Source organism: Trichoplusia ni, chromosome 5 (genome assembly GCF_003590095.1).
Source record: "Trichoplusia ni isolate ovarian cell line Hi5 chromosome 5, tn1, whole genome shotgun sequence".
Classification (NCBI taxonomy): Eukaryota; Metazoa; Arthropoda; class Insecta; order Lepidoptera; family Noctuidae; genus Trichoplusia; species Trichoplusia ni.
This window is the reverse complement of record NC_039482.1, coordinates 8,320,543-8,342,321: the sequence shown is the minus strand read 5'-3', so window position 1 is coordinate 8,342,321 and position 21,779 is coordinate 8,320,543. Positions and strand designations below refer to the sequence as shown.

The following is a 21,779-nucleotide window of genomic DNA, read 5'->3' as shown; positions in this document are numbered from 1 at the left end:
ATAAAACAGATTTCAATTCATTGACAGTAGGTACTTGAAGGTGTCTTGAAACATCAGTTACCTATTTTTTTCCATCTAAAAATTTACATCGCTTCCGTAAGACAAGTAGACGTAGGGTTGCTATAATCTACTATTGCAACATGTATGGAACATTTTATCGGTTGCGAAGTAATGATATAATCGTCCATAGTGTAGATATTAGGGTCACAGCGGTATAAGCTTGAACAGACTTCGTAACTGTATCATTTTCAAAACGAGAAGAAACGTGTCTGTGAAGCATCAGTAGCATATGGATCTGGGGTGGAATGCTTAAAGCAGTGGCAACAAATTTATATCTGGGGAATATAAATGCAGGTACTAAAGTTCCCACAGCTATAAAACTAAATACACTGGCACTCAAAATTATGCTTCCTCTTGTGTCAGTCGGATACAATGCGTTTCCAATTATGTAGCTCCAATGGGCCAAGGACCCCATCCGAACTAACCATAATGCTTTAAAAATAAATGTACTGCACACAACAACGACTATTGTAGTTAATAGGCACATGTTTATTATCATGATTTAAAAAAAAGTTCATTTCTGTTGATATGGATGTTCATGTTAAAAATAAAATTTGTAAGTGGGCTTAATATTTATTTTATAAATTTACATTATTACAGTCACTTACAAACCGAAAACGTTATCTTTTGACTTTTGTTTATTTGACATAATATTTTGTTGCCGTATTTCCATTTTTTTGAGTTTTTGAATATTGATATTAGTGATGTTTGAATTATAAACTATTTTTCATGGTTAATTGTTACGATGATAAATCAAATAATATTAAAAAAAAATATAAACCTTTCGATTTGTGCGAGTTAAAGATATCCTGCGTTCAGGTAAAGCTAACATTTATACTGACCGCACCATATTACCAATGTAGCAAGCATAATAAATTCATGGCAAAATAGAAATTATATAGAACAGGTTTAATTTAATAATTAGTAACATGCCCAAACTGTTTATGTCTGTGTATTCTTTTAAATTTCAACGCATATACAAGTATGTTTGAAACGAGATGGGGGTATTAAATAAAAACTGTACAAACATTAGAGTAAAACTCGATAAAAAAGATCATGGTAGAATTTATTTTTTGTGAACGTCACACGTCACCGTGACTCGGAAAAATATTGTGCGGCTGCTGAAATTATTGTGTTGAGTTTGGTTGGCCCAAAAAGTATATTGTTATTGAATGTTGCTGAACAAAGCAACAAAATGACTTTAACTAAAATGGAGGTGGATTCCGGCAAGGGAGAAGGATTCCGGCCGTACTACATTACTAAGATCGAAGAACTACAGTTGATTGTTGCCGAGAAGTCTCAAAATCTCCGCCGTCTACAAGCACAACGAAATGAGCTCAACGCTAAAGTTCGTATGCTGCGCGAGGAGCTACAGCTTCTGCAAGAGCAAGGCTCCTACGTCGGCGAGGTCGTCAAACCAATGGACAAAAAGAAGGTTCTAGTAAAAGTGCACCCTGAAGGTAAATTCGTGGTGGACTTGGATAAGAACGTCGATATCAACGATGTGACCGCAAACTGCCGTGTTGCTCTGCGTAACGAGAGCTACACATTACACAAAATCCTGCCTAACAAAGTGGATCCCCTGGTTTCTCTTATGATGGTAGAAAAAGTGCCTGATTCTACTTACGAAATGGTGGGAGGTTTAGACAAGCAGATCAAAGAAATTAAAGAGGTAATTGAGCTGCCTGTGAAGCATCCTGAATTGTTTGATGCTCTGGGTATTGCTCAGCCCAAAGGTGTCTTGTTGTATGGACCTCCAGGTACTGGAAAGACCCTCCTGGCCCGTGCTGTAGCTCACCACACTGAGTGCACCTTCATTCGTGTCTCTGGTTCTGAGTTAGTGCAGAAATTCATTGGTGAGGGAAGTCGTATGGTCCGAGAGCTGTTCGTAATGGCTCGTGAACATGCTCCTTCTATTATCTTTATGGATGAAATTGACTCTATTGGTTCATCACGTATTGAGTCCGGCAGTGGTGGAGACTCTGAGGTACAGAGAACTATGTTGGAGTTGCTGAACCAGTTGGATGGATTTGAAGCCACAAAGAACATCAAAGTCATCATGGCTACCAACAGGATTGATATCCTCGACCCTGCCTTGCTCAGACCTGGTCGTATTGACAGGAAGATTGAGTTCCCCCCACCAAACGAGGAAGCCCGTCTGGACATTTTGAAAATTCATTCAAGGAAGATGAATCTGACGAGAGGCATCAATCTGCGTAAGATTGCAGAGTTGATGCCAGGCGCCTCAGGAGCTGAGGTCAAGGGAGTGTGCACCGAGGCTGGTATGTACGCCCTCAGAGAGCGCAGAGTCCATGTCACACAGGAAGACTTTGAAATGGCTGTAGCTAAGGTCATGCAGAAGGACTCGGAAAAGAACATGTCTATCAAAAAGCTCTGGAAGTAATACTTTATTTTATTTGTATCTGTATTTTAGGAAATTAATAAGTCTTTTTTCTGTAACTGTTTGTTTTATTAAAACTAACTTCACCAAACAATACAAAATATACTTGTTTATTTTATCAAGGGTTTCAAAATTTTGTTAGCAGGGTTAAATAAGAGAAATAGTTTAATTAAGTAATAAATAAATATATTTTTTAACATCAAGTAACAAATTGATTTTGAGTAATTCAAAACTTACTACTTGTGTACTACAAAACATAATTAGATTCATTATTATAACTAATAATGTGTTATCATAATTATTATTTTCTACACGATTAAATTAAAAATTGAATAAATTATTTACACCCTCATAATTAAATATTTATATTTAATTCTTTTTCTTAATAAAAATAGAGAGCTTTGCCCACCCGTGGGACTTACAAGCTGGTACTAATAGAAATGGGATTGGGATATAAAATCTATTTGTTTCGTAAAATTCTTTTGTGTTCCTTGTCATCCAAATCTGATTCCGTATCTGACAAGTCTTGCTGGGGTGGCGAGATTGGTATCGTAAAAGTTGCACCATCAGTAAACTGGAAAATAAAGGTTTAAATTTGTAGGTATTTTCTTGGAGATACGAAATATTTATCGAGATCACGTACGGCTTTGCATACACAAACCAAGTAGTTAAGGTAGTTGAGTGGTCAGATCAATGCTCAAAACGACAAAATACTTGACCACATGATAGGACGTAGCGTAAAATCATTCTTGGTAATTGTAGTCGATCAATCTTTCAAAAAAAAGTTTGTAAGTCTAGAATCTGGGTCTCAACTTTTGAGATTAAAAGAAAATGCAGTTTCGTAATTTGATTTAGTTTGTTGATGAAAGTAATGTTGAAACTCACGTTTGGTTTGCCACCTTGTCTTCTGAAGGACCCATAGAACATGTTTCTAACGTATTGCAGAGGGTTGACGAACTCGTGCGAGAGGCCGCTGTAACAGAATTATGGACTATTAGTTATTTAAGATATTACATTAAAAAAAAATGTTTTTAATATTGATAAAATTTTAACATAAATTTGCTAAAATCTAGATTTCAAACCGTTACGTGCACAAAACCACTCATTCTAACTATGAAAACGGCCCCGTGTGGCCCTTGAAGCATCTCGTGACTATGATTATAATATTTGTTTAACAACAAAAACATGCATCCGATTTCTAAAGCTACAATGCTACATAGCTAAATTTGACAGATATTTAAATAAAAAAAGGGATCAACTTGATCAGATCATCCAGTCCGAACTTATGAGGAAGCAAACTTTAAAAAAATAAAACAATGCAGTCTGCAGACTAATTTAGAACTCCTTTCTTTTTGTAATCGGTTGAAAATGATCTCGCAGACTCGTGAAATGCTACCCGCATTTCACGAGTCTGCGAGATCATTAAGATCATCGTTAAGTATATTTTGTCACTTGCCTTTCAGTTGTCAGGGTCACAGTTGTGTTATTGTGATATGGCGAACTATCCAACGATGTATTTTGGAATCTCACTCTGAAACAATAATATATGAATGCCTTTTACTAAAATTCATGTATTTTAGAGGGATTTAATCAGCCTTTTTAAGCCACGGAACGATTTGGAAACAGTTGCGAGCTGCATGCTGAGCAATATGTTGCGATACGATCAGTGACTTCAATACGTCGTTCGCCACATTTTGGTTTTAGTTTTATTAAAAATGATGATACCTCAAGCGTATATTTGAGGGATCTAAAGCTTATGTAGAAAAGGCAGCAGTTTTAATAGGCGTTAATAGAAATCTCCTCTAAACGTAATCGGTACTCAAACTTACTCAGTGTAAGCAGAAGCTCTGTTCTTCCTGGGTTTGTACACGAAGTGGTAGTAGACGAAGACGCAGAGGTAGATCACCACCAGCACCATCACCGCGGTGATGACGGTGAAGGAGACGCTGTGGGCGCTCGCCAGCTCCTCGTATGACCAGCCGTTGAATAATGGTAGCTAGAAAAAAGGGTTAATTAAAAACATTCGCCCTTTTTGAAGTAGTGGTCGTCGTTTATAAGGAAAAGTAAATTATTTTGCTAACTTATCGGCAGTGACTTTCTGTTCTAGATAGGTATTTTTTTTTTCAGACAAGGAATGTTTTTGATCAAATAAGCGCCTGAGTTTAATACTCACGAATTTCTTATCCAAAACAGGGCACATGCCATCTTTAGCCAACGCTCCATCATCACACAAGCATTTCGGGCCGTCTTCATCCATAGCACAAACGTTACCGCACACAACATCCTTACAGCCATCTTCCAAATCATCCCTTTGGACACTCTCATGTCTGATGACGAAAGTGTTGGCGTCAAACACCCTGTAGATGTAAGTCTCGCAGTGTTTGGGCCCGAAGAGGAGGCATCGGCTGAGGCGGAATGAGTTCGCTACAAGGTAGTAGATGTGGTCCTCAAATATTGCTAGCCCGTGCGGTGCTTGCAGTTGTGGGTGGTCTGCTAGAATCTTCTTGCTGTGGGTAGAAATATATCTCTAAGTAATATTGAAACACAACCGAATATAAAATATGGCCAGAAAAGAAACAGGTTCCGTCAAAGAACGTGCTTCGTCTGTATTGCCTGATCTCCTGCCTTCGAAGTTAGATTTTTTTTTTATAAGAAATTGAGTATGAAGTGAAAAAAAATCTTGCTTTAATATTTTTTGGGCTAATCAAGTAAATAATATGAGTTGTTAGTACATTTCTAAAGGTAGCAGGCAAAAAGAACAAAGGATTAGAATAGAAAGATTCCAAGCAAGACAACGCAAAGATAACGGAAGATGAAGGTACTCACTGGCTCTCCCCTTCATAGTCCATTTCTATAATATGCGCGGGCCCTGTTTCGGCCACATAGAGCTTCTTCTTGAAGGGGTCCACCGCGAGGCCCGTGCAGTTGCGGACCGTGGTCAGGTGCGTCACGTGACCTCCGGCGAGTGACGCTGACCACAACACGGACTCCAGCTCCCGCGTCACGCAGTAGAACATGCGACGGGAACTTGGCTCCACGATTAGGGCAGTCACCTAAGATGCAAGAAGAACCATGTAATTGAATACGTTAAGAAAACCTTTTTTTGATTACTTTCTCCTAAGAAATTTTAATTCCCGTTTTGTTAAATGAAGTTGAACATGCCTAGTATTCTTTTGGAGGGGAAAAAAACGGAAATCAATTAATCTAAGTTATGGCTAAAATTAAAACACCCAACACAACTAACAAAAGCGAAAAAAAACAAGAGCTAGATTTTTGATAATTTATGATAGTCACGAGAGTTATTGTTATATCAAGGTATCTTTTTACTATCAAGGTCTTGCAATACTTTGTCCCTTTTAAAATAGTGTAGGCAGAGGATACCTTAGCATCAGACGGCAGCGGCTGTAGACTGGCACACCGCTTCCTCTTCACATGACAGACTCGCACGCGGCTGTCAGACGGAGTGCTGTCTATGAAGTACACGTTGCCTGTCACCCAGTCCACTGCCACCTAAGAATAAATGGAAATCTTGGAGAACTAAGATTTGATTAACTAATGAACTAAGACGTTTTTCAGATAGACGTATTTGTTTTTTTTTCTGAAAATGTATGAATAACAAAAGATGATGCACAAGCGACACAACCTTCCTTTGTGGTTTGCGTAAGTACGGCAGTACGGTAGATACGTTCCATCAACTGGGAATCATGCCATGTTTTTTTTTCCATCTTAGTTTTCAGGCGTTCGTTTTCATTCTTTCTGTTCTTCCATTGCACGGACTAGACGTTCGATTTCGATCGATTTTGTTATTAACAAATGATTGTTTTTAAAGTGAATGTGTGTATGTAAAAACCCGGTCCCAGAGTGACACAAGGATTAGAAATACCTTTCCAGCAGGTTCTATTGACTACTTGACGATAGCGGATAAGGTGCAATATTTCGAACATTAAATAAACCTATCTTTATTACACGCATCTATAAAAAGATACAACTCTTTACGTTACCCTGGAAGGTCTCCCCACGTTGGTAACAGTGATGACGTTATGTGTGCTGTTCACTTCCAACAACTTGCCTGCTTCCGTTGACGTCACGTATAGCTTGTTACTCCTGGAGAAAGAAAACATTTTACTTTTGACGAAACTTTGATAAGTTTTTTTATCGTAAAGTTGATCGTCATTTCCAAAAGTAACAACCAGTTTCAAACGGAAGAGTTTTGTTTGTTGAAACATACCGAAACTAGTTTATCGATGTTCTCTAAGCTCTTTATTACCTACATCTAAATTTGTGACCTTTTCAAGTACTTGGAATTATATTATAAAAGATCCTCTCTACCTGACATTAAAGTCCATATCAGTGATGGTCGCGACATCCTTATCGGTGAACTCGACGGCGCCGTACCCGTCCGCGGACACGGACCGGACCGTGTTGCCGGACACGTACAGCACGGACATGTTGCCGCGGAGAGCCTTGCATGAGCGACGGTCAGATCTGTGGAGTATATGAATAATGAGAATAATTTACTTGTAATGGGTATTCTTTTTGAGCGACTTGTATGCTGCAGGGCTGTAATTTTGCTTGCGGCTGTGTCTAGAGTAACTTTTGGTCTATTTTTAAGAAGTCGCGTTTTCTATGAATACACGGGAGTTAAAAACTTAAAAATGCTTTAAATACATACAGCATCTCGCAAAAAATATCATGACTGTGAGATTAGATTTTCTCATTAATTTCTAGTTCTAGATTGCAATCTTTCGTAGCCCTTTGGGCAGTTAAAGCATAACATCCACCCTTGAATGTCGATTGGGGCTGTGGAGAACCAGCTCAGACACAATAATTTGACGTGAAGACCATTCGGCTAGCTGGAGCTATCTGCTAGATCAGATACTAAATATAACCTATTAAATAAACATACCAAGAAATAACATTTTACCGTCTATAGAACTTTAAGCGAGGTAAGAAAAACGATCTCAGATTACCCCACCTAAGCGCGTATCCATGATGACAAGAACATAGGAAGGACCCGAGGAAGTTGATGCAGACTTGTGAGCAGACTTCAGACTTGCACTCGTCGATGTCCACGCACGTGGTCTGGTCGGTCTCGAGGCGGAACCCGATGGGGCAGGAGCACTGCGGGCCCAGCGGCGTCGGCTGGCACGAGAATGAGCAGGTGTTGTTCTCACATGCTGTGGCTGTAAGGTAAAAGTGCTTTCTAGACATTTTGCTTGGAATATTTTTCTGTTATTCAGGCTTCGCATCGAAGTGGAGTGTGGTTGCCAAGCGAACAAACGGAGAAATATGTATCATGTATCGAGAAACATGTCATAAGCGTGACTGGAGAGGAGCGGAGATTTCGTGAAGCTTTTTTTTGTAGATTTCTCCGCTCTCCGCTTCCCCGATCCTTTTGTTACTCCACTCGTTAGCTTCACATCAATCATGATTAATGTGGAGTGTGATGTTAATGAGATGTCATTGACAGTTAAATAAATCATTTATTCTGTAAGTAGGATTTATCATCACTTTTACATGTCTTGTTTATAGAGAACGCTGGAGTCGAAAATGTTAAACCATGAATGGTTTCCTGTTGTAAGCGACTTAATTTGAACTCTATCCACTTACGACAGAGTCCGTTCTCATCTGATCCATCGAAGCAGTTGTTGGTGCCGTCGCAGAGCTGCTCCCACTCGATGCAGTGCCCGTTGTTACAGCGGTACCCGTCGATGCAGTCCGTGTACACCAGGGTGGTCGGGAACAGGTGGGAGGTCTTGTTTACTAGACGAAATAGTGGTCATTTAGAATAATTGATGGCAGAAAGATCTAGGACTAAATAATAGTAAAAGGCTAGATCTGCAGATATATTTTTTTTCGTCAGCACAGCTATTCTCCTATATGGTGGTACATTTGTTGTAATATGTCCTATTGTCAAGGTTACCTACCGTAAACATGGGATTTCAGGCTAGACCTATGCAAAAATAAAAACTAAACGTTTCGTAAAAATATTGAATTGAATGATAATCAATTTAACTTTATTAGTTATTTTTGTTTTAATATCAAAACATACCTTTTAATATATTAAACTAAAGCTCTTCCAAATAGTCTACCATATTAGAGTACTTTAACTCCCTATACAACACCTCCTACCTCTTCCACAAGCTTCAGGTGTCTCATCAGAGCCGTCCACACATTCCGGGTGGCCATTACACACTTTATCCATGGTGAGACAGTTGAGCTGCTGACTGCACGCGAACAACCCGTGCGGCGCGCAGCGGAAGTCGCAGCCGTGCTCGTCTGTACTGCCCGGGCAGTCGACCTTCATGTTGCAACTGGATCAGAAGGAGGGATTATACAATCTACAATGAAAGAGACACTAATTCTGACACCATTATAATTAATTATATATACATATATATAACAAACTACAAACCCTTTTCTTAGTCAATTTGCTCAAATATTTACCACAACTTATTAATAAGTACAAAAAGTTAACAACACCGTAATAAGTAAAAAATAACCATAACCCTATGACCGGACCCTTCGTGTACAAGGAATTACAAATTTCCTATCTAACGATTTCTTTAAGCAGCAACAATGTGTTTATCAATTTGTTAGTGTTAATGCAGTAAGTCGTCAGGTAGTGGAAACTTGCATTGCCTCATTCACAGAGAGCCCCAATGGTTATTCAAGCAAAATTCGAATTTTCAAATTTTACAGGTATATCCAAATTCCCAAAAAAAACCATAATCATAATCCCAAATATAAACACCCAACCACCAGCTAAACATTCAAAAACAGCACAGTTACATAGGAAACAGTCCTAACCGAGCGGTGGGTGGCAAACAAATGCTACTGTTGCGTTCACAGCTGTATTCCCAGGGCGCGCAGCTTGGTATGTCACTCTGTGGATATGAAACGGGGTTAGCAATACAAGCAAATACAAGATGTTGATTGAGTAAATGGAGAAAAGCTCACAAAATCGAAGAAAAGAAGCTAAAGATTAATCATTAATCTCTCCTAATTTCAAGATTATTTTAAAATTGCAGCTTTACAATTATTTGCATATACTGTAGGGATAGCAGTAGTGATTAAAGTCACCACACAAATACCGCGACACGTCAATGGTTCGATCTGTAGAACAAGCGTTTTTGTGATCCATGAACGCTTGTTCCGAGCTGGATGTGACTTGAATGTTTGCGTAAACCCGCGTTACTTTTAGTACCGTAGTTTACAAAAAAGATCATTACCGGTGTCTCATCTTGAGAAGGATCTTCGCAGTCTTCTTCATCCGAATAATCAAAGCAATCTTGATGGCCGTCACAGCGTTTCCGAAGCTCAATGCACTCTCTATCCCGGCACTGATAGAAACCTGGCCTGCAGGTCATGTTCACTGCAATAAACAAGATAATAGGCATATTCTTCGTTAATTATACTGGCTACAAGTTGTCACTACGTTTTATAACAGTTATTAACAAAATAATTACAAAGAGACTGGGAAAAAGAGCCTTTGCCTTACAATGGGCCAAAAGCATCAATCAAGGTAAAATCCTGATATATGAGAAGAGCTCAGTAAAGAAGAAAAGTGTTTTGATATTCTTCAACAGTTTCAAAGTTTTTTCTTTTCATTCACGGGATTTTTTCATGGGAAGATAGCCGGTCGAGTTGCTGGCCTAGTTGAGAACTTTAATCTGAAAAGTGATCTTTAGTAGGGATATTAAATGCTTATTATCACTGAACGAATGATGTCTTACCGCAATTAACTTCATCAGAACCATCGTTACAATCCTCATCGCCATCACATTTCCATGTCTTTGGAATGCAGGAGCCAGAAGCACACCTAGAACAAATTTAGTCGAAAATTCAAAAAACAACTATCTTCCCGAAAATTGGTTAATTACGGTTTCATGAAATTCTTGGTAAACTATTTCGGGGTTTTGCGACATATCTCACGGTATGATTTCGGAGATAATACACTTTTCTTTGGAGAATTTACTTAAAGTAACTACCTAATCTTTTGGCAATTCATTTAGTATGTTCTAAAAACTTACATGAACTCGGTATCGAAGCAAGATAGTGTGTCACACTTGGAGGCCTGCTCGTCAGCGCCGTCGGGACAGTCACGGCGGCCGTCACACAGCTGGGACCGAGACAGGCAGATGGAACTGCTGCTGCAGGCGAACTCTGTGCTGCTGCAGTTGGATACCGCTGTGGATAGAAGCGTCGGAAAATCATAACTCTGCCTGATTTGTTTGCGGAATCCAATTTCATCCGGTTAATTTGTGGTGGACTGAATAAAACCAGTTTTTGTGCAAATTTTGAGTGTCATCTGTTTTTTACGAATATAAAAAATGTGATTCAGACCAGACGCAAACATACGCAGAACCTACTGGCGGCATTTTCCTACGCGTCTAATAATCTGCCAACGGGATCTGTGAGTTTACTATTAGACAAATACATATGATAATGTAACTCACAAGTACTGGGGTGTTTTTCGGTTGGTATAGAAGAGCATGACGACGCCTCGTTGTTGCTTACACATAAACCGTCGCAATAGATCTCGTCTGGTGAACATAATTTGGCTGGTTCCACTGAGAGAAGAAAAAATAATAAATTAAATACCCAGTAGCAGAAGGATAACACTTTGAGGGAAAAAGATAAGGATTTGATGTCGAATGTTTCCGAAGCGAGAAACAGAATAGAAATTAGAACCGTTAGAAATGAATAAATTACACAGCTCTAAATAAATAAATAAATCTTAAAAGCCATAAAATTCTCAAACAAAACCCTTATAAACGTGTTCACCACTTACTTATACAGCCTTCCTCATCTTCGCCATCAGGGCAGTCCACCTTACCGTCACATTTCTGATTCCTCTTAACACAAACATTGCTTCGATGGCACAACACCTCATCAGCTTCACAATCAGCCAACGCCACACACTGGCCATTCTTCACCAAGAGACCAGGGGGACATAAACATTTGTAGCCCATTTCATATCCCGTCATTTCATGAGGATTTCTCCTTGGTTTCTGGACGCAGACGTCTGAACATGGGTTCTTGAGACAAGGATGGTTTAACAGTGGATCCTTAGGGTCGGGGAGACCAGTAGTTGCTTGGAGTAGAAGTTGAGTGTTGTTTGGGAAAAGAGCTGAAAAATATGTAATAGTACATGTGTCTAGGTTAAAGGGAAAATATGTAGTCAGGAAATACATACGTGTTTAGGTCGTCATCTTTTCACGAATTGGTAGAAAAAACTTCTCAGATAAGGAAAGAACGACTATAGATCAGTAAAATATGAACATGCTTGCTTATAAACTGGTTGAATTATCGCAAATTCCAATTTGGAGTATCCTGGTTCAGAACTGAATTTTTATTTAAAAAATAACGACTCCGGCGCTAAGTAATAAACAATAACAGAACCATGCAACCGACTTCAAATAAATATTACTAGTCCAAACTTGATATGGGACCAAATGACAAAAATCTTTTAATCCAGTTCGAAGTTCTGAAGCAACAAACGAAACAAAACCAACGTATTGAGAATCTTCTTTTGAAGTCGGTTGAGAAAGAGAGACAAACGACAAACCTAATTCGATCCTGCGTATCTTTTGAGAGGTCTCGTGTATGTCCGACCAGAACAGACGCGGCGTGCGCCGGTCGGTCCAGAACACGTAGTTGTCTGCTATGGCCAGGCTCGTCACCGTCGTCGACAGCTTCTTGTGACTCTCCCTACCTGTACCTATTATAAGCAAAAGAAAAAACAAAGAGTGACAGTTGGTGGAGTATTTCTATCAAAATAAATCATTTACAGACCTAAGTAGGTAAGAGGATTATCATAATAAGAATTTGTTTATTACAATTCATGAGAGTTTGAGTTGTCAGTGACTTCTGAAAGTATGTAAACCAATCGGTATGTTGAACCAGGAGTCGCACGATCAGTCAAAACTTATCCACTGTAATATGTTTAAATATACAATTAAAGTTTCTTCTTCTTAGAATTAGGCTTAATGAAATGCTCAAGGAACACGAGAGATGTTTAACCTGAAGTTTCATATTATTATCATTCGTTTCAACTTATAAAATGTATATTTTATTTCTTTAGGTACCTTCTGGGTGTATATAATCGATGACGAAGTTGCTCTCATCAGATAGGAACACGACATCCATGTGCTGGACATAGCGAAGGCGAATGTGAGGGCCTGAGAAAACAATAAGATTTGTAAAATTAATGGGTAACAAGTCAGTTCATGCCATTGTGACCTTACTTAAATGATAGGACGGTTTACCCATTGGCCACTCACGTGTAATTATCGGGATCGCCCGACTAGTTTCGGACCCGTCTGCGAATCCTTAATCATGAGTCCAACTTGCGACCCTACCGCCGCGTCCGAAACTAGTCGAGCTATCCCGATAAATACGCGTCTGTAAACCACTGTGTCATTAAGTATGAATCACTCTCGATAAAGTCACTACTTACCCTTCAAGTTGTTCATGACGACATGTCTCCGTCCCTCTCCGTCCAGTCCAATGCTGTCGATGTGCACGTTGTGATTGAAGTCGCTCTCCACCACGGCCACCATCAGCTTACTGGACGTGAACAGAAAATAAAATCAATCATATGTAAGTTTCTCGGGTTGACTCTGAAGGCTCCGGACACATAAGGTAAAGGCAAACATTTTTTTCAATGACACCCAAAATTTTATAACTGCAGTCCGTGTGGACGCTAAAAATACACTTTACAACATTTACTTAATATTTTTCAATTTAATAGAAATAGCCGAAATAGTTGATATTTTAGACAGAATTTACAATATTTTACATAAAAAAATCTCTTTCTCTACGTGAAATTATGTAAATAAATCAAGTTAAGAAATCGATATTAAAAATCGTTTTTCTATCGCATCATATTTTCAGCAAAGCTCCCAGCTATGACAGATTTTATCGCTTTATCTGTTACATAATTTAAAGTCAAGTTGTGTGGCTATTTACCCATAGTCCGGCATCACACAGAAGCTGATAGGTGTCTCCAGGTCTCGGAAGCGGTGCACCAGCGCCCGCTTCTGCGTCCTCAAGGAGATCACCTCCAGCACGTGGCGACCTGCGTCCAGCACGTACAGGGAGTCCGTCGCGTAGTCTGGAGATTGAGAAGGTGTATATAGTATGGTCCAATTTTTAATTTGGTACATTGCTCGACTAGTTACAGACCGCGCCGTGAAAGCTCAGGATAAAGGAATTCCGAAACTAATCGGGTGATAGTGCGATGTGGTTCTAATATGACGTGAGCTCTTTACACGTCGGCCTCCACACAACACGAGAAAGTGACCCATCGGCCCACACTACCTACTGGGCGGTAGAAGCCGGCGGTCGGTGCATGAAGGATAGCAACGCATTGCTATAAACCGATATAAAAACGCGGATGACGTAACACGGCGAATTACCCCACCTTACCAAAAAAGTACCTACCGCGACTACTTCGATTCAGAACTGATGCCTTCTTACCGTAATCCATGTCGACTACATCCTCCAGATTATTGTAGGCCAACAGGTGCGTGATGCCGAGGGTGAAGTCCGTCATGTTTATGTAGTTGATCGTCTTCCGCTGTCCGTCGAATATGAATAACGAATCTAAAATGGAAACATTGTCATTTTTTATTTTTTTTAAACAATGGCTGGATCATGATATTGTAAAGTAACTGCTTTGTCATAGGCTTCAGAGCCAGGTATACAAAGTGGTATACAGATATGTGCAATGTGTTGGTCGCACGATATTTCGCACATCCTATATTTTTTAGCCTTTAGTGGTTAGCTGTCCTGATTGCTGTACCAGAGGTCGTGGGTTCGAATATTATTATTAAGAAATTTAAACCCTGTGTCGCAGGGGGTTTCGCAAACGTTCAAGTCAAATCTACAAAGACACCTAGACGCATTCGTGGATCACACAAATGCTTGTCCAACCCTTAAATCGAACCCACGACACGTCGCGCTTAGCACTCAACTCACCGTGCAGTCAAGCAGTACTTACCTCTACAGTTGTCGTATGCCATGGCCTGCACGCGGCCGATGTCGAAGTGCGTGGCGTGGCACTCGGGGTTGCCGAGAGCGTCGTACTGCAGCCGCGAGAACAGCTGCCCGCCGCCCACCACCAGGTACTTCGCACGGTAATTACCGATGTCTGAAAACGATGGAGTTTGGGCATTGAAATTAAATAAACCCGACTGTCTTAGATGTACTGATCAAATAAATAAAAAGAAGGCTATTATAAGTTCGGATAAGTAACAGATTAATGGGAAGAAAAAATACGATTTGTGTGAAGTGGCTCAGGGCAGACCAGGTAATCAGCAACTAAGCAAAAGTTTTCCCCAGCGCTAACGGCAGAACAAAAAACCGATTCCACAAAAAGGTACCTAGTAGTTATTCAAAACATTTAGAATAGGTACCTAAAACAGAATAAATAATCGTTTAGTAAGGGCTATCAAAATTGTAGCCTGATAGGCTAAGCTTCAAGTCAACAAAAACTAACCAAGATACATATTAACAATCGACGGCCTTCCTATATTAAACGCACCAATGTATGACAGCTTTAAGTTATATGCCTTTCAAATACATTTGAGCGTTTTCTATTAAAGCAAAAGCCCCTTTCTTACCCTCTTAAGAGAGGCTGGTGCATATAAAAGACATTAATATATTACTATAATTGCAGTTAATACTCACGATGACACGTATTATACATGATCTCCATGCCGTCGGGGCAGGCGCACACGTGCGTCGTGTTGGACGTCACGAGGCAGAGGTGCGAGCAGTTGTTGTTGCTGCACGGACTCATTGAGGTGTTCATCAGCACTGGCTGGTACATGTGCATGCCTGGATATCAGGTGGAAACGTGATGTTGGGATTAAAACTTTATTTTTAAAAGGGTAAAGTGTTAAATTGATTGTAATGCGGGTGTTGAGTCTTTGTTTAAGATTTGGATTAACTTTTTTTTTTATTAACTGAATTTTTAGACGCATTGTAAAAGTCACTCTGTTTTCAAATAACTCTGTTTCTTTGCTAAAAAAATGAAGACTAGATATAGTAAATTGTCATTCGTGGCAGACTGATCTTAATGTGATTTTTAAATTTCATCTTGATGTTTATAATAACCGCTATACCTCTTAAAGAAAAAGAAGACTCGTTATTTCAACCATTCGATTCTTCTCCAAATGACTATTTCACATTAAATTAAAAAATAATCAACAGAATTTTTTCACCCCGTACGATGTTCTGAGGAAAAACATATAAAAAACTACGAAATTAAAAACTTCCTTTTCGAAGTCGGTTTAACTCTTTTTAAATCTAGTACAGGGAGATAAAGAAGACTAAACAAGTAGGTACTCATATAACATGGAGACCGCTCACCTTTCCATTTTCGAAGTCGGTTGAAAACTTGCTGAATCTATTTCAAGATGATAAAGAAGACAATACAAATAGGTACTCATACAACAGTGCTATCGCTCACCTATCGGAGCCGTATCAAGACTCAGCAGCACGTTCCTCTTCTGCGCGCTGCCGTGAAGCTTGTCCGTCGTCTGTATGGTGTTGGTGGTCCAGTCGCTCCAGAACACCGTGTTCTCGAACACGGCGATGGAGTACGGGTAGTGGAAAGGCTCGTCGAACAGTTTCTGAAAGGGTTCGATGTTACGTAAAGTGTTTTTAGTTAAGGTATGTCTCCTCAGCGTAGCGATAAATGATAGCCTTTAAGGTTTTTCTTCTGCTGTGAACTAATAATTAGAACTGTTCATCAAGCTGTTACTGTACTGTTAGTAACCTAAAATAATCTTAAGTAGTTGGAAAGGCACTACTAGAAGAAGAATAGTGAATATTTTAAAACAATAATTTATTTAGTAAATCATTGTGGTTTGCTCACTCGTATTTATCGGAGCGCCTGACTAATTTCAGACCCCAACTAGTTTCGGAATCTTAAATCATGAGCTGACGCGGCGGCGGATTTATTACAAATCCAATTCATGAATCTGCCTCACGAAAATTCTAACAAGATTATATAACAAACTCACATAAACATGTTTCCCATTAAGCATCACAACTTTAACAGTTTTGTCGACGTAGTACAGGCGTCCGTTAGGGGCGTCGATGGCCAGTCCTGTGGCGAACACATCCATGTTGTCGACCAGCACGTCAGGGTGACTGCCGTCCATGCGCGCTGACATTATGATGGCGCGCCGGTTCCAATCCGCCCAGTACATTTTACTGGAAGAATAATTTGTCTGCATGAGTGGTCTGAATGAGGTTGCATTGGGTAGACATTTGAAGGAACTTTGGGGGAAAGTTTAATTTACGATAGTAAAGTAGCAACCCGTAGTATGAGGAAAGGCTAGGTTATCACCGAGCAGTACTAGCGTCTTGATTTCCAAGTTATGAACATGCATTTTTTGAAACACTACTTAAATCGTTTTTGTTCCTGTGTCAGGTAGAAAACGTCTGAAAAGTCCGCCATGATACATGTTCAAGTAACTAAAAGCAAGCGATCATATGACTCCGGCAAGGATGGGATAAAGAAGTTTCTGTCAGTACAAAAACTTGAATCCAGGCGATACCCTCGACATGTGTGTCTTATGTACGACAATTGTACAAGAAAGTTTAAATAAATAAATAAGAAGATAGATATGTTTTTATATAAAACAAATGGTAATGCGACAAAACCCTACTTACCCATTCCTAACATCGAGAGTGACGAACTTGGGATGCTTGGTGTCAGTCTTGATGGTTGTGCAGATGGAGCCGTCCACTCGACACGCGGAGATGATGCCGCGCTCCGCGTCACTGAAGTAGATGTTACCGCCCAGGTAGTCCACCGCTATGTCGCCCGGGTCTTCTAGACCAAGACCTACTAGTACCTGGGGAAGGATGAGAGAAAATTAACAGATTTAAAAAATATAAATACCCAAGTTTTTAAATTAAAAATTTTATCAAAATCGGTTTACCCATTTTTATAGTTGTAAACTTTTGACCCGGAGATTAATATCATTTATAATCATAATTCATATTAAATTAAAACTAAATTGTCTTCTGGGCTACATAGGAAGGCAAACCAAACCAAGCTTCCTATTCTATCTGCTAGATCACACTATTAGCACTGAGCTTATAAAGAATGACGTTAAAAATATCACGTATCAGTGTCTTTAGTCTTTGTTCTCAGTGAATATGTACCAGACAAACTAACGTACTTTCGCAATATGCTATGAGCTAATTTCTTTGATTATAGATGTTACCTGCTTAGTATCCTTGACGTCATCAAGCTGTGCCTTGAATATGGACTGATGACCTTCTGCGGTCTCCACCCAGTAAATGTAAGTGCCGTCGAATGATACACCGTGGGCCTAACAACATATTTACATGTTTAAAGGATATTTAGGACTAGGAGGGCCGACTACCTCTAAAAAAAAATATTATTTCAGTCTTGAAGGCATGACTGGAAGGCAAACTTTTGATTTCAATTAGGCCGTTTTCCGGGCACTTTGAAATCGTTACAATAATGACTCTAGACGCACGGTTCCAAAATGACATACCTGTGGAGAAGAACCGGCAAGAGAGACATTAAGCGATGCTGAGAGACGTGTCTCTAGGACAGCTCCATATTACTTCTGGAGGTAGCAGTAGGTTCTCAGGATAGTCAGGAGTTTCTAAATATAGACTTACCTGTTTAATATTAGTGGCCACAGTAACCATCTGCTTAGACTTGATCTTCAAATATCTAATGTCGTTTCGGGTGCTGAAGAACAACATTGCTTCGGGCCCTAAAAAAGATGATTAGGCAATAATTGTAAAAAAAATATATAAGGCAAATATACAAGCATAGCTTGTGGTTTTATCAATGAATCTCCAGGAATGGATTTAGGTAATGACTTACCCTCGCGGCGAAAAATACATAACAGGGAATGATTTGATGCATTTATTAAGTTCTTACTGCTTATGGCTTTACGATATAAGTAAGGCTACAGTTTTCCCGAGCATGGTTAGGAGCATTCCAATAGTTTAGCTGGTATGAGATAAGCGTACACCTTCATTTCCCTCACAGAGGTCGACTAAAATTTACACATCTAAAATCAATTTAAAGTTAAACTACCTAAAGTAGCTAAACTTACCATTAGCATAACACAAGTAACCGAACTCGTCCTTGGTATACCCGGGATCACATTCGCAGGTGTAATGACCATCAGCGTTGACGCACGTGTGCGAGCAGTGCGGCCGCTCAAGGAGACACTCGTTGACGTCATCACACTGCTTCGTGACGTAGTTGTACTGTCGCATGGAGAGCGAGGGCACGCACAGGCAGGTGGGCCCGTAGCGGTCTGGCGAGCATTCTGTGTCGTTGCCGGCGCAGATGTAGTTTGAGCACATGGTGGTCCCTGGGAAAGAAGGTATTTGGGAAAGAGGTTGAAAATATTAATGAAGGTTTTTTAAGGTATGGAGGTGACGGGTGGATTTGGATCCTATATTTTTGTGGACAATTCGGGGATCTTTCGGTATTTGAAAACCTAGGTGACGCCACAAAAACACACCCTAGAGATAGCAGTGTTTTTGGTGGATTTTCAAATGTTACACTGAAACGTGACACTCTCATGAAAAAAGACAGAAAATTATTTACTCCAACATTCATACCAAATAAAAATAGAATAAGTAAGATGAGAAAAAAAGCATCCTTTGCGATGCCAAAAAAGGCTTGTTATATCAACCCAAATCAGCTGCACCATTGAATCTGATCATATTTATTTACACTTCCTTTATTGACAAAAGCAACTCACAGTTCTCACAAAAGGGTCCTTCATCACTGCCGTCTCGGCAGTCCTTAGTGCCGTCACACATGAGGAAGCTGGGCAGGCAGTACGAGGAGTCCAGACACTTGTAGTTCCTCTCGCCGACGGCGGGCAGCTCGTGGCAGTACGAACCGTCGCGGATCGCGTGCGGGTACCTCAAGTGACCTGAAAGTAAAGAAGATGTTTTAACTGCTTAAGTTTTTTACTCGTGTTTTGGTTACACCTTTATTTTCGGTCAGTATTTTTCAGATTCGTTTTCGTGAAAGAAGTTTTCATATTTCCGGTAGCGTTTCGAGCCAAGTTTAAATAATAGATGGCGAGCAGCACCGTGTTACACGAACCAATTGGAGCCATAACGACACGCATGAACAGAACTATTTGCATGCCAACAATATTTTATGTCTACTTCCGACCGGTAGGTATACCGATTTAGGTATAAGTCGGTTCCCTACATAAATTATTTAAACAGTTAGAGAATATCAAACATAGGTATTTGATTCGCTGCGTGCTTCGTGCTTCGCACTGCATTTCTTGAATCAGAATTTACCATCGCATAGTTTTAGTTAAACTTACGACATAATTCCTCTGCGTTCTCATCGCTCCGGTCGTTGCAGTCGTAAACGCCGTCGCACAGCCACAAGTATGAGATGCACTGCCCGTCGAGGCATTTGAACCCTTTGCATGTAGACTGTGAAATACACGAGTTATAAATTGATGCAGGTAATTTTAGTGCTTTAAATCCGAAACTCGTCTTGCTATCCCTATTAATACGCGTTAAACCGTTGCATCACTCCTACTCATATTGCGGGACGGATCATATACGGTGAGGCCGAGGATGGATGGCCATCTATGTCATAACGAGTTCTTCCATCTTGCGGATGGCACGTTAAATTGTGGATCCCGGTAGTCGTTACGGTAGTTAGAAGCTTGAAGTCAGACAAGTTACCCAGGGATTACTTACTAAGGGATATCAAGTTACCCAAGTAACTGGGTTGAGGGGGGAGGTCAGATAGGCAGTCGCTTCTTGTAAGACGATGGTACTTAGCTGGTCGGCTAGACTGGAAGCCGTCCCCAACATACTTGGGAAAAGGCTAGGATGACGACTCCTACTTACATTTGTAATTTCTGGCAGAGTCACGGTGCAGTTGAACTCGTCGCTACCATCATCACAGTCTGTCTCATTGTTGCAGATCCAAGCACGTGGGATGCACCTCTTATTGTCGCGGCATTCGAACTGGTGTGTCACGTTGCAAGCGACTATGTCGTTTTGAGAGAACACTGGTAAAGAAATAACGTGGTTATGGAAGGAACAGGGGAAGGTTACGCGATGAAATGCTTTTTTACATAAACAAATTAACTGAACACATAGCCGAGTGGTTGAGGTCACAATGCCAAACCCGATAAGCGCGACGTGTCGCGGGTTCGGTACCCGCGTAGAGCAATATGTATGATCTATGAATGCTTGTTCTGAATCTGGATATCTTTGTGCATGTCACTTGAATATTTGTGAAACCCCCGCGACACAAGAATTAAATTACCCACATTTTGTTCCATTTAATTTACGTACTAACTGTTAAATTCATAATTGAAAAAAGACACTCAACCAAAGGCCTTTTGACACATTAAATGCATCATAAAATATAATTAAAGAGGAAATTACTCACGGCACATGCTCTCATCGGAGTTATCATCACAATGTGAGATGCCATCGCAGTACTGCGCCTGTTCAATGCACCCTCCATCCATGCACAAGAACATGTCATCCTCTAGACAAGGCAAGTCGAACATCTCCTGCATATCATCTATGAACTGAGCTGAACACCACGTGACGCAAATTATAAGTATTATGCATTGTGCTTTCATTCTGTAACAATATATAGGACACGTAAGTTACCAAAGTTGGTTGAAAAGTGGACACAAATAAGCAATAGGTATACAAACGAATTTAAATATAACTGTTCATAAAAAACGAACATTCAATACAACTTCATTAAATTAATACTTTTCCGGAGTTACTTAAAAATAGCAGACTTACTTGTAAAATTAATACGGTCGTCTCATTTATAAATAAAATGTAAAAAATGATACTTAAATGTAAATAAATAATTATATAATTGAGATGTTAATTAATTCACGTGGTTGCTGACAAGGTGGATGTGTAACAGGACGGAAATTACAAAATTTTAATTCACAATTAGCTGGATTTCAAACTACCCGCATGTTGGAAAACATTTCATTAGAAACGGTTTTTAAATAATTTTATCGTTTGTTAAATTAATTCGTGTGTAGCACTTATACTAACTGATTCTAAAAACAACAAAACTTATAGCAATTCAATATAAATAATTATCTACTTTATTTAATTATTTTTGTTTACTGAATGTGCAATATTAAAAACAAGTAAACACTAAACGAAACGTAGGTGACGTCGTGACATAGAATTGAATAAGTTGCAATGTAAAATAAATATTCTGTGATACATGGAAATTTTACCATTTCAGATTACTTCATAATGTTCATAA

At 39.6% G+C, this 21,779-nt stretch overlaps 2 protein-coding genes across 2 annotated transcripts; one reads left to right on the top strand and one right to left on the bottom strand.

The window, feature by feature from the left end:
* The first annotated feature begins 1,135 nt into the window (after positions 1-1,135).
* LOC113494351 (26S proteasome regulatory subunit 8) lies at positions 1,136-2,520 on the top strand. Its single transcript, XM_026872660.1, has one exon. The coding sequence runs from the start codon at positions 1,256-1,258 to the stop codon at positions 2,462-2,464; it is 1,209 nt and encodes a 402-aa protein (XP_026728461.1). The 5' UTR covers positions 1,136-1,255; the 3' UTR covers positions 2,465-2,520.
* A 333-nt stretch (positions 2,521-2,853) lies between these two features.
* LOC113494352 (vitellogenin receptor-like) lies at positions 2,854-21,616 on the bottom strand. The gene is made up of 36 exons (XM_026872661.1): positions 21,293-21,616; positions 20,922-21,121; positions 20,372-20,535; positions 19,831-19,945; positions 19,246-19,422; positions 18,586-18,849; positions 18,140-18,237; positions 17,713-17,820; positions 17,153-17,337; positions 16,498-16,690; positions 15,942-16,104; positions 15,158-15,307; positions 14,469-14,618; positions 13,946-14,071; positions 13,436-13,580; positions 12,924-13,033; positions 12,553-12,645; positions 12,033-12,185; positions 11,256-11,594; positions 10,921-11,034; positions 10,495-10,651; positions 10,198-10,283; positions 9,694-9,836; positions 9,272-9,348; positions 8,594-8,775; positions 8,072-8,224; positions 7,437-7,644; positions 6,791-6,946; positions 6,463-6,565; positions 5,843-5,971; positions 5,288-5,514; positions 4,635-4,968; positions 4,291-4,457; positions 3,918-3,992; positions 3,347-3,434; positions 2,854-3,035 (listed from the first exon to the last, which is right to left on the bottom strand). The coding sequence occupies exons 2-36, from the start codon at positions 21,118-21,120 to the stop codon at positions 2,922-2,924; spliced, it is 5,445 nt and encodes a 1,814-aa protein (XP_026728462.1). The 5' UTR covers position 21,121; positions 21,293-21,616; the 3' UTR covers positions 2,854-2,921.
* Positions 21,617-21,779: the final 163 nt, after the last annotated feature.